Below are 14514 nucleotides of genomic sequence, written 5' to 3'. Positions count from 1 at the left end.
GCGGGCCCGCGCCCCCACCCCCTTTGCTGAGCCCCCTCTTTGCCTCGGCAGCTGGTACAGGACGAGAACGTGCGCGGGGTGATCACCATGAACGAGGAGTACGAGACGAGGTTTCTGTGCAACTCCTCGAAGGTGAGGGGCCCCGCCCGCGTCGGGGGAGCGGGGGCGCCCCCATGCTCCTGGGCTTGGGGGCGCCGGAGGGGCCGGGAGGGGGCGTGGCAGGAGACCGTGCCCCCAAAGTGGGTACCCCAGCCTTTCTTTTTATGCCGACTGAGAGGGGCCTTGCCCTCTAAACTCACAAGACTACGGCTAGAAGTGGAAACAAATTGTGAAACTGAAACCGATGAGAAAGATATTTGAAAGTAGAGTTGATAAAGTCGGATTACTTCTTAGCGCACGGATGTATTCTTAACTCTAACTGAACTTTGTAATCTAAACTGCAGGGCAACTTTTTTATGGCTTGCTGATTTCATTCAGCCCATACTTTAAGATTTATTTTATTTGTTCTTAACAAGTTTTGGGGTGTCGGCCAGAGAGGTGGGGGTGGGGTGGTGATGAGAGGAGTCACCGGAGACAAATGGGGAGCAGGACAGGCAGATCTACTGAAATCACTGCTGAGGGGAGCAGTTGAGAGACCGGAGAGGTCTGTTGCGCCACGTGGGTCAGCTCCCTGGCTGGGGATCAACGCCCTCTGCGCTGCCGACTGCTTCGTAGTGCTGAGACTTAACCCCTTGTAGCACGAGGGAAGCCCTTGCCGAGCACTAGATTAGGATCAGGAACTGTTAAGGTGCTAGAAACTTAGGGAACAAAGCTCTCACCTCACTTGCCATCTTCAGGCTTAAATTTATCATAAAGCCACCCACTGAAAACCTGTACAGGGTACTGATTGAGGAAACGTACTTATAGGTTAGCGATCAGAGTGGAAATCCAAAGTTTTAGCACAACCAAGTTCAGGCCTAAAATACGATTTCCATTAAATGTGAGTGCTTGAAACTGTCTGCAATGGCTATTGGATGTCGCTGATGTGATGTGTTTGATTCTATTAGCACTAAACATTTCCTGCTTACTTGATATAACCTGAAGATGTTACTTCAACCTGTAATTATTTTGCCTCCCTCACCTCATTTTTTTAAATTTTAAAAATATGTAACTCACTTAAAATGTTGATTAGTGGGGCATGGTGCAGCAAACCTCTGACAGGACCCACCGCTGCTCCCCTCAGCAGTGTACTTCATCAGTCCGCCTGTTGCTCCCTGCAGTGTCTCTGGTGAATCCTCTCACCACCTCTGGCCTGTACCCCAGTTCTGTATGCATAAATAAATCTTAAAAAAAAATTGATTAGTAATGGCATACAATTTTAAGTGAGGCTAATGGTTCCTTGGGTTTGTCAAAGTACTTTTACAAGCCTCAGGAGTTATTAATCAAGATGGTAAATGTTCCTTTGTGTAGTCAGTGCAGTGGGACAAGAAGAATCCTGAAAACTGCTCAGACTCTGGGTATGAAGCGGTGATATTTGTAAGATGTGACTGTATCATCCCACTGGCCTAAAACGAAACCTCCAAGGCTGCAGTTCTAATATTTTAATATGCCTCAAAGTCATATGGCAATCTTAAAATAGCAGATTTCTAGGTATAATTAATCGCTATAGAGTCTGACTGAGGAGCTTTAAGATAAGGTCCAGGAATCTGAATATTTAGCAAATTTCCTAGGTGTGGTAAATGCATCAGCCACACGTGACACCACTGTTTCTATTGTTAATTTCATGAGCGGTATAAAATAACTTCATTCAGGCATAAAATTTGTTGTTGGGGATAAAGACATGATTAAGAGTTAACTGAAGCCTATTTTTAAATATTTTACGTATTTTTTAAATTTTAAAAAATGTGAGGGAGGCAGAAAAATCTGAAAGCAAAAATAAAGTTGCCTAGGGCCCCCCTGCTAACGCAGAGGTTAAAGTCTCAGTGCTACCAAGCTATGGCCAGCCACTGTAGCATGAGTTCGATCCCTGGTGGGGAGCTGACCCACATGGCACAGCAGACCACTCCTGCCTCTCCGGCTGCTCCCCTCAGCAGTATATTTTAGTAGCTCTACCTGTTCTGCTCCCCACTCTGTCTCTGGTGAATCCTCTCACTCCACCCCCACCTGTGGCCTACACCCCTGCTCCTGTATGCATAAGAAACTATATCTTTTTTAAAAACCCACAGTCATTTTACGGGGGTGGAGTGGGGAATGGGATCAAAAACAGTGGGGGGAGGGAAGTGCGCTGGACTATGGTGATGGCACATGGGTGACTTGGTGGTGGGAAACCCATGGGGCTTACAATTGAGATAAAAAAAAATGTACAAAATTATGTAAAAACAAATTATTATTAAAAAAAAAAACCACAAAGTAAAGTTGGCCAGTTTGACAGGTACTTTTTGTCTCCTATTTCTGTTCTTCTGTTTGGGTGGTAACACTGCATTAGGTGGTAACAAAGGCAGGTGTGCTAGTTTGATTTTAAAGTGGTAACCCTTTAAAGTTGTATCAGTCACTAAAAAAAAGTGGTAAGTAAAGGAGTCTTAGTGCGAGAGAAATACAAAGCTCTTGCAAAACACAGCAACTGCCACCCTGTTGTTCAATCACTGCACAGGCAATGAGATTATTGCTGTTACACGTCTTTCCTAGCTGTATTTTTGTACAGCTAGTATTTTGCAACTAAAGATCCAGATACCCAAAGGTTACTTTAAGAACACTTTAAGTCTTGGACATAATTCTAACTCAGCAGCACAACTATTCTTTGAGGAAGGACCAGCCATGCAGGTCAGCCATTTTAAAGACTTTCTGAAATGGGCTTACTTTTTCAGAAAACAGTGAGCACTATATTCAGTCGTAACCCCTGAAGCTTCCTTGTTGCTTTGCTGTTTCTTGAGGGCCCATCTTCATACTAACAGCAGACTTTTTTCATCCTCTGGTTCCAGGAGTGGAAAAAAGTTGGAGTTGAGCAGCTGCGGCTCAGCACAGTCGACATGACTGGAATCCCAACCTTGGTTAACCTCCGCAGAGGAGTCCAGTTTGTTCTCAAGTACCAGTCGCGGGGTCAGAGTGTCTACGTGCATTGTAAAGCTGGGCGCTCCAGGAGCGCTACTATGGTGGCAGCGTACCTGATTCAGGTAAGAAAGATCTAGAATATAGTCTCTACCACCAGGCTTTACTGAAAGGAGCCATGTTCCCTATTTCAGGCTTGGGAGACGTGGGAGTGTGGAAAGCACCTGAGCTTGGCAATAGACTGAACTCTGGCTTTGCCATTTGCGGCTGTGTGTCCGTAGGCAAAAGTAGCTCCCCTCTCTGATTCTGTTCCCTCAAACTGAATTTGTTATGAAGCTTTATGAGAAATTCATCTTAATAGGCTTTCAAAAACTGGAATTGCAAAGGATGCTAACACCAGCAAAAGGCCAGAAGCATCTGTTAGAAATGGCGTGTCAGAAAATCTAGTCCTGTAGACAGTAGTGCTGATCACTTACAGCTCTACAGTATTCAGATTTCTTCAAGTATCTCAGAGTAAAGTTCTGGGCATTTATTTCTACAAATAATCCAATGGAACTCTGTCTGTTGGTTAGCTATGACTGGCTGATGTTTTTTTTTAAATATTTAGAAGCAAATACTCTAGTCCAATATTCCATTACATGCCCCCACTTGACTCATTTTTACCCCTGCAGGACATTTACTAAGTCATGTTGTGGAAAGTGTAAGGAAAAGGGAAATGTAAAGATAATCAGCCTGACCTCCTTGTGTTATAGCTGACTGGTGAGTATAGGACTTAACAATACTGAAGCTTTGGTCATTAGGAATATCTGCTTGGAAACGGGGTTTCAGGAGATTTTGCACTGAGGGAGAACTGAACCGCAAGCTAGAAATCTGTATTTTATTGAGTTCTAAACCAGTAAGTATTCCGAGGACACAAAGATAACATTTCTTGTTAAATTATAAAGTGCTGGGCCCTCTCAGCAACGGGTTAAAGCACTATGAAGCTATCCTTAGCCAGGGAGCTGACCCACAAGGCATGGCAGACCTCTCCTGGCCCACCCACTGCTCCTCTCAGCAGTGTATTTCAGTCAGTCTGTCTGTTCTGCCCCCTGCTCTGTCTCTGGTGAATCCTTTCACCCTCCAGCACCTCTGGCCTGGACCCCAGTTCTTATATACATAAATAAATAAATATCAAAATAAATTATAAAGTGCATTTTTCTAGCCATGGACACAGTGCATAAAAACAAAACTGTAGTTTTTCAGGAAAATCTTGTAACCAGTGGTCCAGCTCAAAGACCATCTAGTAGGCCTAGACAAGCCCAACTTAGACTCCCATGCTCAACCTATGATTTAAGCAGAAAGATGGACTTGTTTCCGCTAGTCTGTTATACAGGACTATGGGACAAATTGGCTGAGTGGGTGTTTTTTGTAATTTATGTGAGCGGTATGGTTTTTAGCTACCCCCTGGCATTGAAGCCTTGTTTTAAAAAAAAAAAGATTCTGCGAGCCCTAGCACCTGCTACTGGGTCAAGTACACCTGAACTCCTGCTCCTTACTTTCTCTGCTGATTTCCCGACTCTGTACTACTTCAGGTGAACAACTGGAGTCCAGAGGAGGCTGTAAAAGCTATCAGCAAGATCCGGTCACACATCCACATCAGACCCGGCCAGATGGAAGTTCTCAAAGAGTTCCACAAGGAGATTACTGCAAAGGCAGCGAAGGGGGGAACTTATCACACATCACAGACATGAAACACATGCAAAGAAAGAAGACAATCCTGCTTGCTACAGAAAAAGTTGTTAACAGGACCGTGGGAGCTTAAGCTCAGACTTGACATTGCAGAAGTTGCTAAGTAACGGATAATTGTCCTCCCTTGTCTTGTTTCATTTTTCTGAAATAACACTGTTGTGTGGTTAGAAAAGATTAGCGTGGCTTCACTTCATCGGGTATAAAGAGGTAGGGAAACGACTTATTAAATAGGGTCAAATAAATCTATTGCACACCTACCATGGTTCATAATGGTATTTAGCACCATAATTAAAAGCATGCAACACCAGGAAAAGAGAGGGGGCATGCTTGGCTTTGGCTTGCTGCCCGCGTGCCAGCTATGCGGCGCCCTCCTTTCAGAGCGGGGATCCCCTATGTAGACATGCATGGGATTCAACTGCTGCTGGCTGAGACAAATGTGACAGTAAGTGGTTTCCCTTGGAAGTCATGTCTTCAGAATTCAAAACAAACACATATATCCCTTCAAAAACTTTTATTTGTATGAACAGTTCTTAGCTCTTGACGTAATTAGAGCTATTTAAAGAGTAGAGACCTTACGTATTTGAGTTTGAAAAAAGTTTCTGCTATTAATCAGAAATAATCCTTTCTACTTCTTTCTGGCTTACCCCTTGGAGTTAGCCAAAAATAAAACCAAAGTATACATTTCCTGATGATACATGAGAAAACAAGAGACAGAATATTCAGAATTCTGGAGTTGACTGTTGCTGGTGAAGGACACCTTCAGTTTAGTCCATTCTCTCAACCGAAGTCTGAAGGAAAACTCTTAACACCTAATTCTTTGTGGAAAACTTACCAACTAGCCACTCTGCAGGCTACAGAAAAAAAGGAAGACCGGGCATCTTTCCCTCTGCCTTGAGATGGGGATGGGGGTGATTCTATTTAACACTGATCAGGGAAAGAGGGGAGGGTGTGCCCAAGGGCTGAAGAGAGGCTCACGTGCTCTGAAGAATCTGTAGTGAGACATGGGTTGACCGGGGGTGGCAGAGAACAGGCTGCCTACTCAGTGCACGCAGCCAGCTCGGCAGCAGCAATCTAAAAAGCCCCAAAAGACACTCCTATGGGTTCAGAGAAGGGGTAAGGTGCTGCTTTTCTAATATGTGCCCCCCCCAAAACCACAGTATGAAATGGGACTTGGTACTGGGTAGGTAGGTGCTAAAAAGGGGAAGAGGGCAAGCTAGCGGCTCTTCGCATAGCCTTAAGCCAACACAAACTGCAAATTGGTAAGCAGCACCTTAATGCCTCTGGTGACAGTTATGGCTGAAGTGGCAGGGTCAAGTTTGTAGGTGTTAGCATCCCCCTTTTTATATCTGTCCCGAAAAACATAGATGCTCCCATTACAACTGGCGATCTTCCAGAGGGATGGGGCCGAGCTCCAGGCCTCAGGAAGGCAAAGCCGGGTAAAGCTGTCTAGCATGGGGTTGTAGCATACCAGGGAGTCCCCTTCAGCCACGATGAACACCAGGTCCTTATGCACAGCTGCGTGCATGCGGCCCGCGAAGGGCAGCACGTAGGGCTTCACGTGGCACTTGTCTGTCTCTGTGTCAAAACACTGGATGAGTCGGGAGGGTTTAGTAAAGAAGTCCAGGTCATTCTCCTCCCCCCCTAGTAAGTAGATGATCCCATTGAGGTTGGCACCAGCAGCCCCTGACACAGCCACCTCTAGCTGGGTTGTCTCAGTCCAGACATTATCACCTACCCGGTAATAGATAACTGCATTGGAGAGGGTGTCCTGCAGTGTCTTGCCACCCAGTGAATATATGGCATCTTTCCCAGGCACAGACACCAGGGTGTGCTGCAGCCGGTCCCGAGGCAAAGGCGCACACCACTCCCAGTCCACAGTGGCATTGTTGCACTTCCACATGCGCCGTGGGATGGACCCTCCCACCACATACAAGTCTCCGCCATGCTTGCAGGCTGCAGTGATCTGGTGGCACAAGCTGTTCTGGCCACTTACGCTGATGGAGTCATCTTCAGCACAGTGTAAGGACACAGCCAACGAGTGAGTACGAGATGACTCTTTCCCGATCAGGTAAATGTGCACATTCTCCCCAATTTCCTATTGACAAAATTAAAGTTATAAACGGTTATCTGCCCCTTCTAGGCCAAGGCTCAGCTGAAATGCATATCCTTAAGGTCCTGGACCACATTCTTACTCTAACTTACTTCCCTCTAGTTACTGTAATATTCCAATTGCTTTCTTTTAGGCATTTTATGATAGAGTAGAAATACTGCTGCACTCATCCCTCCAGCTTACAAAAAAAAAAAAAATCAGGCGCTAGGGCTTTATAGAAAAGGTGCTTAGGATTAATAATGTAGTGATGAAAGCAGTACTCAAAGAGCTTTGCAGTTTAGAGGTTGGTGGCTTCTGGCCTCAATTATGAGTCCTCCTCCCCACTTCTAATCAACTTCAAACCAGAGACAACTTATTCACCAGTTACTAAAGAGGCCAGGCCAATAGATGACCAGAGTACGTGGATATTATGGTGTCCCAACCCAAGAAATCTGCCTTACCTTCAAGCTAGTCCTAAGTGATTCCGCAAAAGCCTCTCTTTCTTCTTTATTAAAATTGATCCAGGCTTCTATTGCCTCTGTTGGGTTCTGGGAGCATGGAACTCCATCTGTGAGAGCCAGAGGAAAAGCATGGTCAATGGTAAGTCAACAATCAGAAAGGGAAATATAGAGCTGAGGGCCTTAAAGATATAGATCACGTTGTTAGACTACCACAATGGACACTTGTGTAGGGGAGTTAATGACAGTTGCCTTGTTTCTTTTAATCATAATGGATGGTCTGATGTACTCCCGGTTGCCAATCTACTGAGCTACAAAACTTAAACCTAAAGTATAATTAGACCTCAAAGGGTCAGGGTGGTTAAAGTTGGCCTTAAGAAATTACTGATTAGTTACCTTAACTCATCATCAAATCACTTGGGTAGCTCAGCCCTAAGTCTATGTAAAGTTCAAAACAAATGAGAACACGTAGACATAGCTCAGCACTACCTTTTACTGGCTTCTTCCTCTGTGACTGACAGCTATACTAAGTCTCAGCTCAACCTCTTTCAGAAAATGTCTAAATTTATTATCAAAAATGATAATGCAGGGTCCTCCCTGGTGGCACAATGGGTTATAGCACAGCACTATGAAGCTGTCCACAACCACTGCAGCACAAGTTTGATCCCCAGCCAGGAAGCTGACCCACATGGTGCAGCAGACCTCTCCTGATCTGCCTGTTCTGCTCCCCACTATGTCTCTGGTGAATCCTCTCATCTTCTGTATCTCTGGCCTGTACCAGCTCTTGTATGCATACATAAATAAATCTAATAATAATGTCATCTAATACCTGGAAGCCTGAGGGTCTTTTCTCCTGTAGTTCCACACCCAAGTAGCTGGCTAGCATGTGACCCCCTCCCTCAACTTACCAGAGATGATATCAGTGAGTAGATGGTGGGGTAAGTGGAGAAATTCCTCTGTGCTCTGCAGCTGGGCCAGGTGGGCCTTGGCACAGTGCTTGGCAGCAGTGTAGAGCTCGGGATCACTGTGCCGATCTGCTAGCCACATCACCTGAAGGCAGTTCCCCACCTGCACTGTGCGGGCCAAAAACCTCGAACATTCCTCAAAGAGAGATGTCAGCTGATACATGTCTGACACCTCATAAATTTCCTGCAGCTCATCAGCTCGAAGTTTCACAGTTCCATGGTAGATATAATCAACCAGGAGCTGGAAAACAGACTCACTGACATCCTGCAGCACAATTACCCGGTTGTGGGCCTCCTTCAGGTTGGAAGTGAACATGGACCGGAAGAAGCAGCTCTGAGCTGAGAGGACCAGCCGGTGGAGCTGAAACTCTCGGCCTTCCACTGAAATAGTGACATCAGCAAAGAGCTCTTCTTCCAAGCACAGTTTCATGATGCCCTGAGCTACACGGCCTGAATGTGACCGATCTTTGAATGTGTAGTTCACAAAGTAGTTCTCATCCATGGATGCTCCAGGTTCCTCTGGCGATTCCATGGTAGCCAACGTCTCTCTCTGCCAGCTGTCTGCAAGGCAACACTACCCTGAGTAACTTAGGGAATCCACAGCCACCGTATAAGAATCCAACTGGCGAATTCAGGGAGGGAGGAGGGAAAAGTGAGATTAAAGTGGGGCCAAATTGGCCTTAATCCTGACCGACAAATGCTCCTCTTCAACATAGTTGGGTCCATTCTCCTCTGGCAGCACCCCACCCCTAATTAAAGCAATAAACGTTCCTGTTTGGGTGCGTCCCTGAGAAAAAAACAGGCTACTCCTTTCTGCGATGTAATAAAAGATTTGGCATTTATGTCAACACACGGAAGCGAGGGACTGAAGGAAGCCTATGATTTAAAAAATCTGGCAAAAACGTACTAGCCAAATAACTCTTGGGCATAAAACTAGTGAGGCTTGGGGATGCAGACAAACCCCACCAGTCCCACCTCCGTGGAGTCTACACCTTCCTATATCAGGCTTGGTCTCGGGCATCAGTCAGCCCCAAATTTGCTCTTTCCAGAGCTTTCCCCCATTCACTCTAATGACTGCCCAAGACTGTCCCAGAACTTGAAACAGATACCAGCCGTCCTCAGTTGGGGGCACGCGGAGGCCCGAGGCCACGTGCAGCGTCGCGCTCGCCTGCAGTAGTCTGGGAAACCGTCGCTAGGGAAACCGTTCTTCCCCTCCCCCCGCGAGCACGCTCCCGCCCGCCGGCCTTCGTCGAAAGCTTGGCTTTAGGCAGCGGGGGAGGGGTGTGGAATGTGGACTCCGGAGCCCCCGCCCCTTCTCTCTCACCCGTCTGGTTCTTTAGGGTCCTCGCCTTCTTTCCGGCCTCTGGCACACCAAACTAGGGCCGCGTTCACCTCACGGTTTCCCCACCTGCTTTCCTCGCTTTCTCACCTGCGTTCCCTCCTTTCATCCCGAAGCCCGGACTCCGGAACTTCTGCTTCCGGCCCCGCGTCCGCCCGGAAGAAGATCTGATGCACATTTCCGCTTCCGGTCCGTGCCCTTGGGGCTCCGTGTCCTGTGGGGCTGGCTGTGGTTGCCGGGTCTGCATCCGGGAAACATGGCGGCTGCGGCGACTAGGGGCTGGTGGCGGGGGTTCTTGGGGGCTGTGGCGCGGACCAGGGGTGAGCAGGGGACAGCCGCTTGAGAGCTGGGGGACGAGAATTGGCGCGCGGGGCGCAAGGAGCCCCTCGGGCCTGACTCTGCGTTCCTGTACCTTTTATCTCCCGTGCAGTGGCCGGGCGACCCTCGGCGCTATTGCTGCCGGTGAGGAAGGAGAGCGCTGCGGCCGACACGCGCCGTGAGTATGTGCGGGCCGGGCCTTTTCGGGACTGCAGGCGGGGGCTCCTTCATCTTCATTCCCTTCGTCAGATGTGTGCCCTTGCCCTGGAATGCCCTTCCCTTCGACCTCCTGGCAAATCGCTGCTCGTCCTTGAAAACCTGATTGCAGCGAACCCCAGAATCCGTCATTTACTGTGTCCTTAGGGCTTCTGTGCTACGGCCCTTACTGCTCTTGGTGCGATCTCCTTTCCACGATTCCCTTTTTTGGAGAATAAACAGCTATTTGAGAACAGGAACAACCTTTGAGCTGCAGAGCCCTGTTAGAATAGTAGTTCATATTAAGTAAGTATATATCGTAATGTATGCCGGACGCCTAGCGGAGCTTTTTAGTGAATGAGCTTACTAAGTCCTCACAGTATTCTTGCCACCTAGATGATATCACGCTGTTGGGCAAATCAAGAGACAGTTCAGAGAATGAACTTTCCCAGAGCCCCAGACTTGAGTGACAGAGCCAACCTGCCAGCCGCCAACAGCAAAGGATGCTAAACCATTATTCTGAAGCCCGTGATATGTGGGGTGGTCAGTAATTTAGGGTTACATGAGTGAAAGTATGGAGATAAGGAAGGAACCGTCAACTTAAGCCCACTGGAAGTCAGAATACCTGACCTCCGGAGCTCTTTCTGGAATTCAGTTTCTCCCTACTTATGCAACCATAAAAGCAAAAAGAGGTTTTAACTAGATAATCTGAGGGGCTCCTTTACCCCGAATAAGCTCTTCGCTTGAGAAACTGTTGTGAATCAGGTGCTGGGGAGTTACAGAGAAGCAAAAGTTCTGATTCTGTCCCTTTAGGAACTAGACAGGTGGGTCATCACTCATTCGCTGTGAGTGAAGAAGTGTCTGAGAAGCGGCAGACACCTCAGCTGCATAATAAGGAGAGTCTCCCTAGGTGGCGTTTCCCCCAAGTTTCCATCATTTCATATTCCCTGGAAGAAGAACATCCACTCTCACCTTTCTCAAGGTTCTGCAGACTACTTTAGGCAACAGAACCCCTTACAAGCCCAAGACACTGGGTGCCAGATTGCTGCTGCCACTCCATTCCTTTGTTAAATTTGCCTTCTCCTTGCAGCCACAGTCAGGCCCCGGGATGATGTAGCCCACAAGCAGCTCTCAGCTTTTGGAGAATATGTAGCTGAAATCCTGCCCAAGTATGTCCAGCAAGTTCAGGTAATTCTCACTGTTGTTTGATCTGGGTCAAGAAAGAATTGTGTTCTCAGGGTATGTGGGAGGAGGTTAGCCTAGTGTCACAGAAACCTCCACGAACTCTTCCATCCCAATTTGGGCTTCTTTCTCTGCCTTCAACCAGCCGAAGTTAGCTGCCCCCCTCAGTGGCTCTTTGTTCCTTCTCCCCTCTCCTTCCATGCTGCAGGTGTCCTGCTTCAATGAGTTAGAGATCTGCATTCATCCTGATGGAGTCATCCCAGTGCTGACTTTCCTCAGGGATCACACTAACGCACAGTTCAAATCCTTGGCTGACTTGACAGCAGTGGACATTCCCACCCGGCAGAACCGTTTTGAGGTCAGTCAGGAAATTGGAGAATTTGGGGAGTAAAGGAAGGAAAGGGGACAGGACAACTTTAGGGTAACAACTATTTGTGGTAACTGTTACCCCCATAGTTTCAGTTTGGGTCAAACAGGATATTACAGCTGGGTCTCAAAATCAGGCAGCCCTTGAGTTTGAATCTGTGCTTCTGCCACTGTTAGGTTGTGTGACTTCAAGCATTTTGCTTATGATCTTTTTGAGTTTTAGTTTTCCTATCTTATGTGCCGGTTGTGAGGATTAAATGAGATAGTATAGGTAGATCATATGGCACGGAAGTTCTTAGTCCATTTAACTGACGATAATCTCTGTCACCCACTGTTTACCAGATCCCGGGATTAAGAGTCAGTATCTACCTTCCAGGAGTCCTACACTCTAGTGAGGAAGGACACATAATCAACTCATTGTAATAATATGCAAACCTGGGGTGCTAGACGTGCTGTAAGAACACAAAGGGCACTCAGGTATCTGGGAAATTTCTTTGGTGGAAAGAGAATAGAATGCTTGTGTTGAGTCTTAATGGATGGCCAGGACACCAGACACTAGCCCAGTGAGGACTGGGGCTGGGGGAAAACACCCCAGACAAAGGAAAGAGCATGAACAAAGATGAACGTGTTAATTCAGTGCTGATTTGCATCCTGGCTGAGGCCTTTGGAAGCAATTGTAAGTATAGGAGCATCTTGAGGTTTTACTCTTCAGGACAGAGGGCAGATTTTTAGGGTGGAGCCATAACCTACCCTGTATCCTCACTGATGCTTCACTGAGGGACTCACTCGCCTCTGAGCCCTCACCTTGTGGCCATCATGGTCCTGCAGCTCCCTCTGTTCTCCCTAGATTGTTTACAATCTGCTGTCTCTGCGCTTCAACTCAAGGATCCGTGTGAAGACCTATACAGATGAACTGACACCCATTGAGTCCACTGTCTCTGTGTTCAAAGCATCCAACTGGTATGAGCGGGAGGTGAGTTATCGCACATGGTTGGCCCTGCGTCTGGGCTGGAGTTGTAGGATTGGTTGACGCTGCCGATCTATCAGCTGTAGGGCAGCCCCTCATCTTTGTCGTGGTGTGATGGACTGGGTGCCTGAGAGCCTTTTTTTTTTTTTTTTTTTAATCTAGATTTGGGACATGTTTGGAGTCTTCTTTGCTAACCACCCTGACCTACGAAGGATCTTGACAGACTATGGCTTTGAGGGACACCCTTTCCGGAAAGACTTTCCCCTGTCTGGCTATGTTGAGGTAGGAGCTTCGGAGCTGGGGCAGCGGCGGGGAGGGGGCAGCTGGAAACCTACAGGAGCATAAGCTTGGCAGGAAATACGGCCTGTGGGTTTGGTGGCTTAAGAGTACTGACTCTGCCTGCAAATTGTGCTGTTACTGTAATCTGGGGCCAAGTTTCTGCTTAGTTTCTCTTTGGCACAGTTTTCTCATCTGCAGAATGAGAGCAGTAATTGTACTTAACCACTAGCTTTCTGGTACACCAAATGAGGTGGGGGGGGGGTGTGGGGGGTGTGTGTGTAGCTTTCTGGTACACCAAGGGTGTGTGTGTGTGCGTGCGTGCCTGTGTGCGTGCGTGTGCAGTCCAGTGTATTACAATGCTCAGTTGTGATGGTCATTGGGGACCATGTCTGTCCCATGATATAGGAGTGGACACTCGTTTGACCCTGCCTGGGTCTCTTAAGAAAACAGCTGACAGGAAGGCTCTACTAAATGTTGGGGTGTTGAGAATGACGTGGCCACGAGGGCCTTACAAAGAATTCCACTGCTGTACTCTGCCATCCGCGCGCTGCAGGTCGTTCATTAGCAGAGAGATGATCTATTCTATACTTACACACACGTGATTTTGTAGCAAAGTGACTTTTTAGGATTGTGAGGGCGGCAATCAGCCCTTCCCTTCCGTTCCCACATGCTCCTTTTTCTTAGTATTTAGCATTCCTAACACCTGACTCTTCTCAGTTATCGAACTGGTTGTCTAATAGGGAAAGGCCTGCCAAAGCCATAGGACCTGAACTCGAGTCTTGCCAGTTTGGATTTACCCTTTTTAGCCACTCACTTGCTCCTGATACTGGGCACATGCTCACCGCCTCCTTACCTAGGAGTGGGTGGGTAGGTGAGAAGAGTGGTTTCTGCTGGAAAAGGAGCTCCGAGCTCATGGGACGGTGGCGGCGAAGGGAGAGGAGCTAGCCGCTGGTGGCAGGGAAAGTGACTTTGACGGGCCTTCCTCGTACGCACGCCCACCTTTCTCTTCTGCAGTTGCGCTATGACGACGAGGTGAAGCGGGTGGTGGCTGAGCCGGTGGAGTTGGCCCAGGAGTTCCGCAAGTTTGACCTGAACAGCCCTTGGGAAGCTTTCCCTGCCTATCGCCAGCCCCCAGAGAGTCTCAAGCTTGAAGCTGGTGACAAGAAACCCGAAACCAAGTAGTTCGGGAAGCACGTGACTCCTTGAAAGCACCTTTTCTATAATTGTGTGTCTGTGTAAATAAAACCTTACTTCGAGACTCACTACTCTCTGTGCTTATCAAGGATAGAAGTGAAGCTTTGACTCTGAACCAGGGAGATGCAGACAGGGGGTTTTCCCTGCCCCCTTAGAAAAACTGCCAAATTGGGGATCTTAATTTAGTGGAATGAAGTAGTTGGTGCATTTGTGGGCTTCACGACCTACCGGCTGGATGTACTTTAGAGAGATTCTGCAGCTGAAATTCAAAGTTCTCACTGTCCACAGGGCTCAGGATGGGCTTATCACAGCAGACTGGTGGCAGCTGATGGGTCCAGGGCCTGTATGGGAGCAGGAACACCCACTCATGTTGCCTGCGGTTAAACAACCCAACACACGGGCTCAGAAAA

At 47.7% G+C, this 14514-nt stretch overlaps 3 protein-coding genes across 6 annotated transcripts in view; 2 read left to right on the top strand and 1 right to left on the bottom strand.

Moving 5' to 3' along the window:
* The window catches only part of PTPMT1 (protein tyrosine phosphatase, mitochondrial 1), a 12527-nt gene extending 7416 nt beyond the window's left edge, over positions 1-5111 (top strand). The window contains exons 2-4 of the mRNA XM_004683561.2: positions 32-132; positions 2958-3149; positions 4596-5111. Coding sequence (XP_004683618.1) covers positions 32-132; positions 2958-3149; positions 4596-4754 — 452 coding nt within the window. The 3' untranslated portion in view covers positions 4755-5111. The remainder of the gene's footprint in view (positions 1-31; positions 133-2957; positions 3150-4595) is intronic.
* A 137-nt stretch (positions 5112-5248) lies between these two features.
* Positions 5249-9777, bottom strand: KBTBD4 (kelch repeat and BTB (POZ) domain containing 4). Of its 4 annotated transcripts, none has more exons than XM_004682815.1 (4): positions 9694-9777; positions 8208-8825; positions 7303-7409; positions 5249-6847 (listed from the first exon to the last, which is right to left on the bottom strand). In XM_004682815.1, exons 1-4 carry the CDS (start codon positions 9710-9712, stop codon positions 5987-5989), a joined length of 1605 nt encoding a protein of 534 aa, XP_004682872.1. In that variant the 5' UTR covers positions 9713-9777; the 3' UTR covers positions 5249-5986. The 4 variants fall into 4 exon arrangements, with proteins under 4 accessions (XP_004682872.1, XP_012580952.1, XP_004682873.1 ...); XM_012725498.1 differs by having other exon boundaries at positions 8208-8886; positions 9589-9731; XM_004682816.2 differs by having other exon boundaries at positions 9589-9731.
* Positions 9778-9783: 6 nt separating this feature from the next.
* NDUFS3 (NADH dehydrogenase (ubiquinone) Fe-S protein 3, 30kDa (NADH-coenzyme Q reductase)) lies at positions 9784-14173 on the top strand. Its single transcript, XM_004682814.1, has 7 exons — positions 9784-9923; positions 10034-10099; positions 11207-11304; positions 11507-11656; positions 12512-12637; positions 12794-12913; positions 13925-14173. The coding sequence occupies exons 1-7, from the start codon at positions 9860-9862 to the stop codon at positions 14090-14092; spliced, it is 792 nt and encodes a 263-aa protein (XP_004682871.1). The 5' UTR covers positions 9784-9859; the 3' UTR covers positions 14093-14173.
* The last annotated feature ends 341 nt before the right edge of the window (positions 14174-14514 follow it).

This window comes from Condylura cristata, unplaced genomic scaffold (genome assembly GCF_000260355.1).
Source record: "Condylura cristata isolate star-nosed mole 26May11 unplaced genomic scaffold, ConCri1.0 scaffold00015, whole genome shotgun sequence".
Classification (NCBI taxonomy): Eukaryota; Metazoa; Chordata; class Mammalia; order Eulipotyphla; family Talpidae; genus Condylura; species Condylura cristata.
The sequence above is the reverse complement of the archived record's forward strand: the minus strand, read 5'-3'. Positions and strand labels throughout refer to the sequence as shown.

What these genes read in the sequence shown, in the direction of transcription:
- KBTBD4 (XM_004682815.1), bottom strand. An exon ending in ACTCACTGATATCATCTCTG is followed by an intron (nt 7,410 to 8,207) that starts GTAAGTTGAGGG and finishes TGGCTCTCACAG; the next exon opens with ATGGAGTTCCATGCTCCCAG. An exon ending in CACTTAGGACTAGCTTGAAG is followed by an intron (nt 6,848 to 7,302) that starts GTAAGGCAGATT and finishes TTTTGTCAATAG; the next exon opens with GAAATTGGGGAGAATGTGCA.
- NDUFS3 (XM_004682814.1), top strand. Translation starts at nt 9,860, where the DNA reads ATGGCGGCTGCGGCGACTAGGGGCTGGTGGCGGGGGTTCTTGGGGGCT. An exon ending in AGTATGTCCAGCAAGTTCAG is followed by an intron (nt 11,305 to 11,506) that starts GTAATTCTCACT and finishes TCCATGCTGCAG; the next exon opens with GTGTCCTGCTTCAATGAGTT. An exon ending in CCCTGTCTGGCTATGTTGAG is followed by an intron (nt 12,914 to 13,924) that starts GTAGGAGCTTCG and finishes TCTCTTCTGCAG; the next exon opens with TTGCGCTATGACGACGAGGT.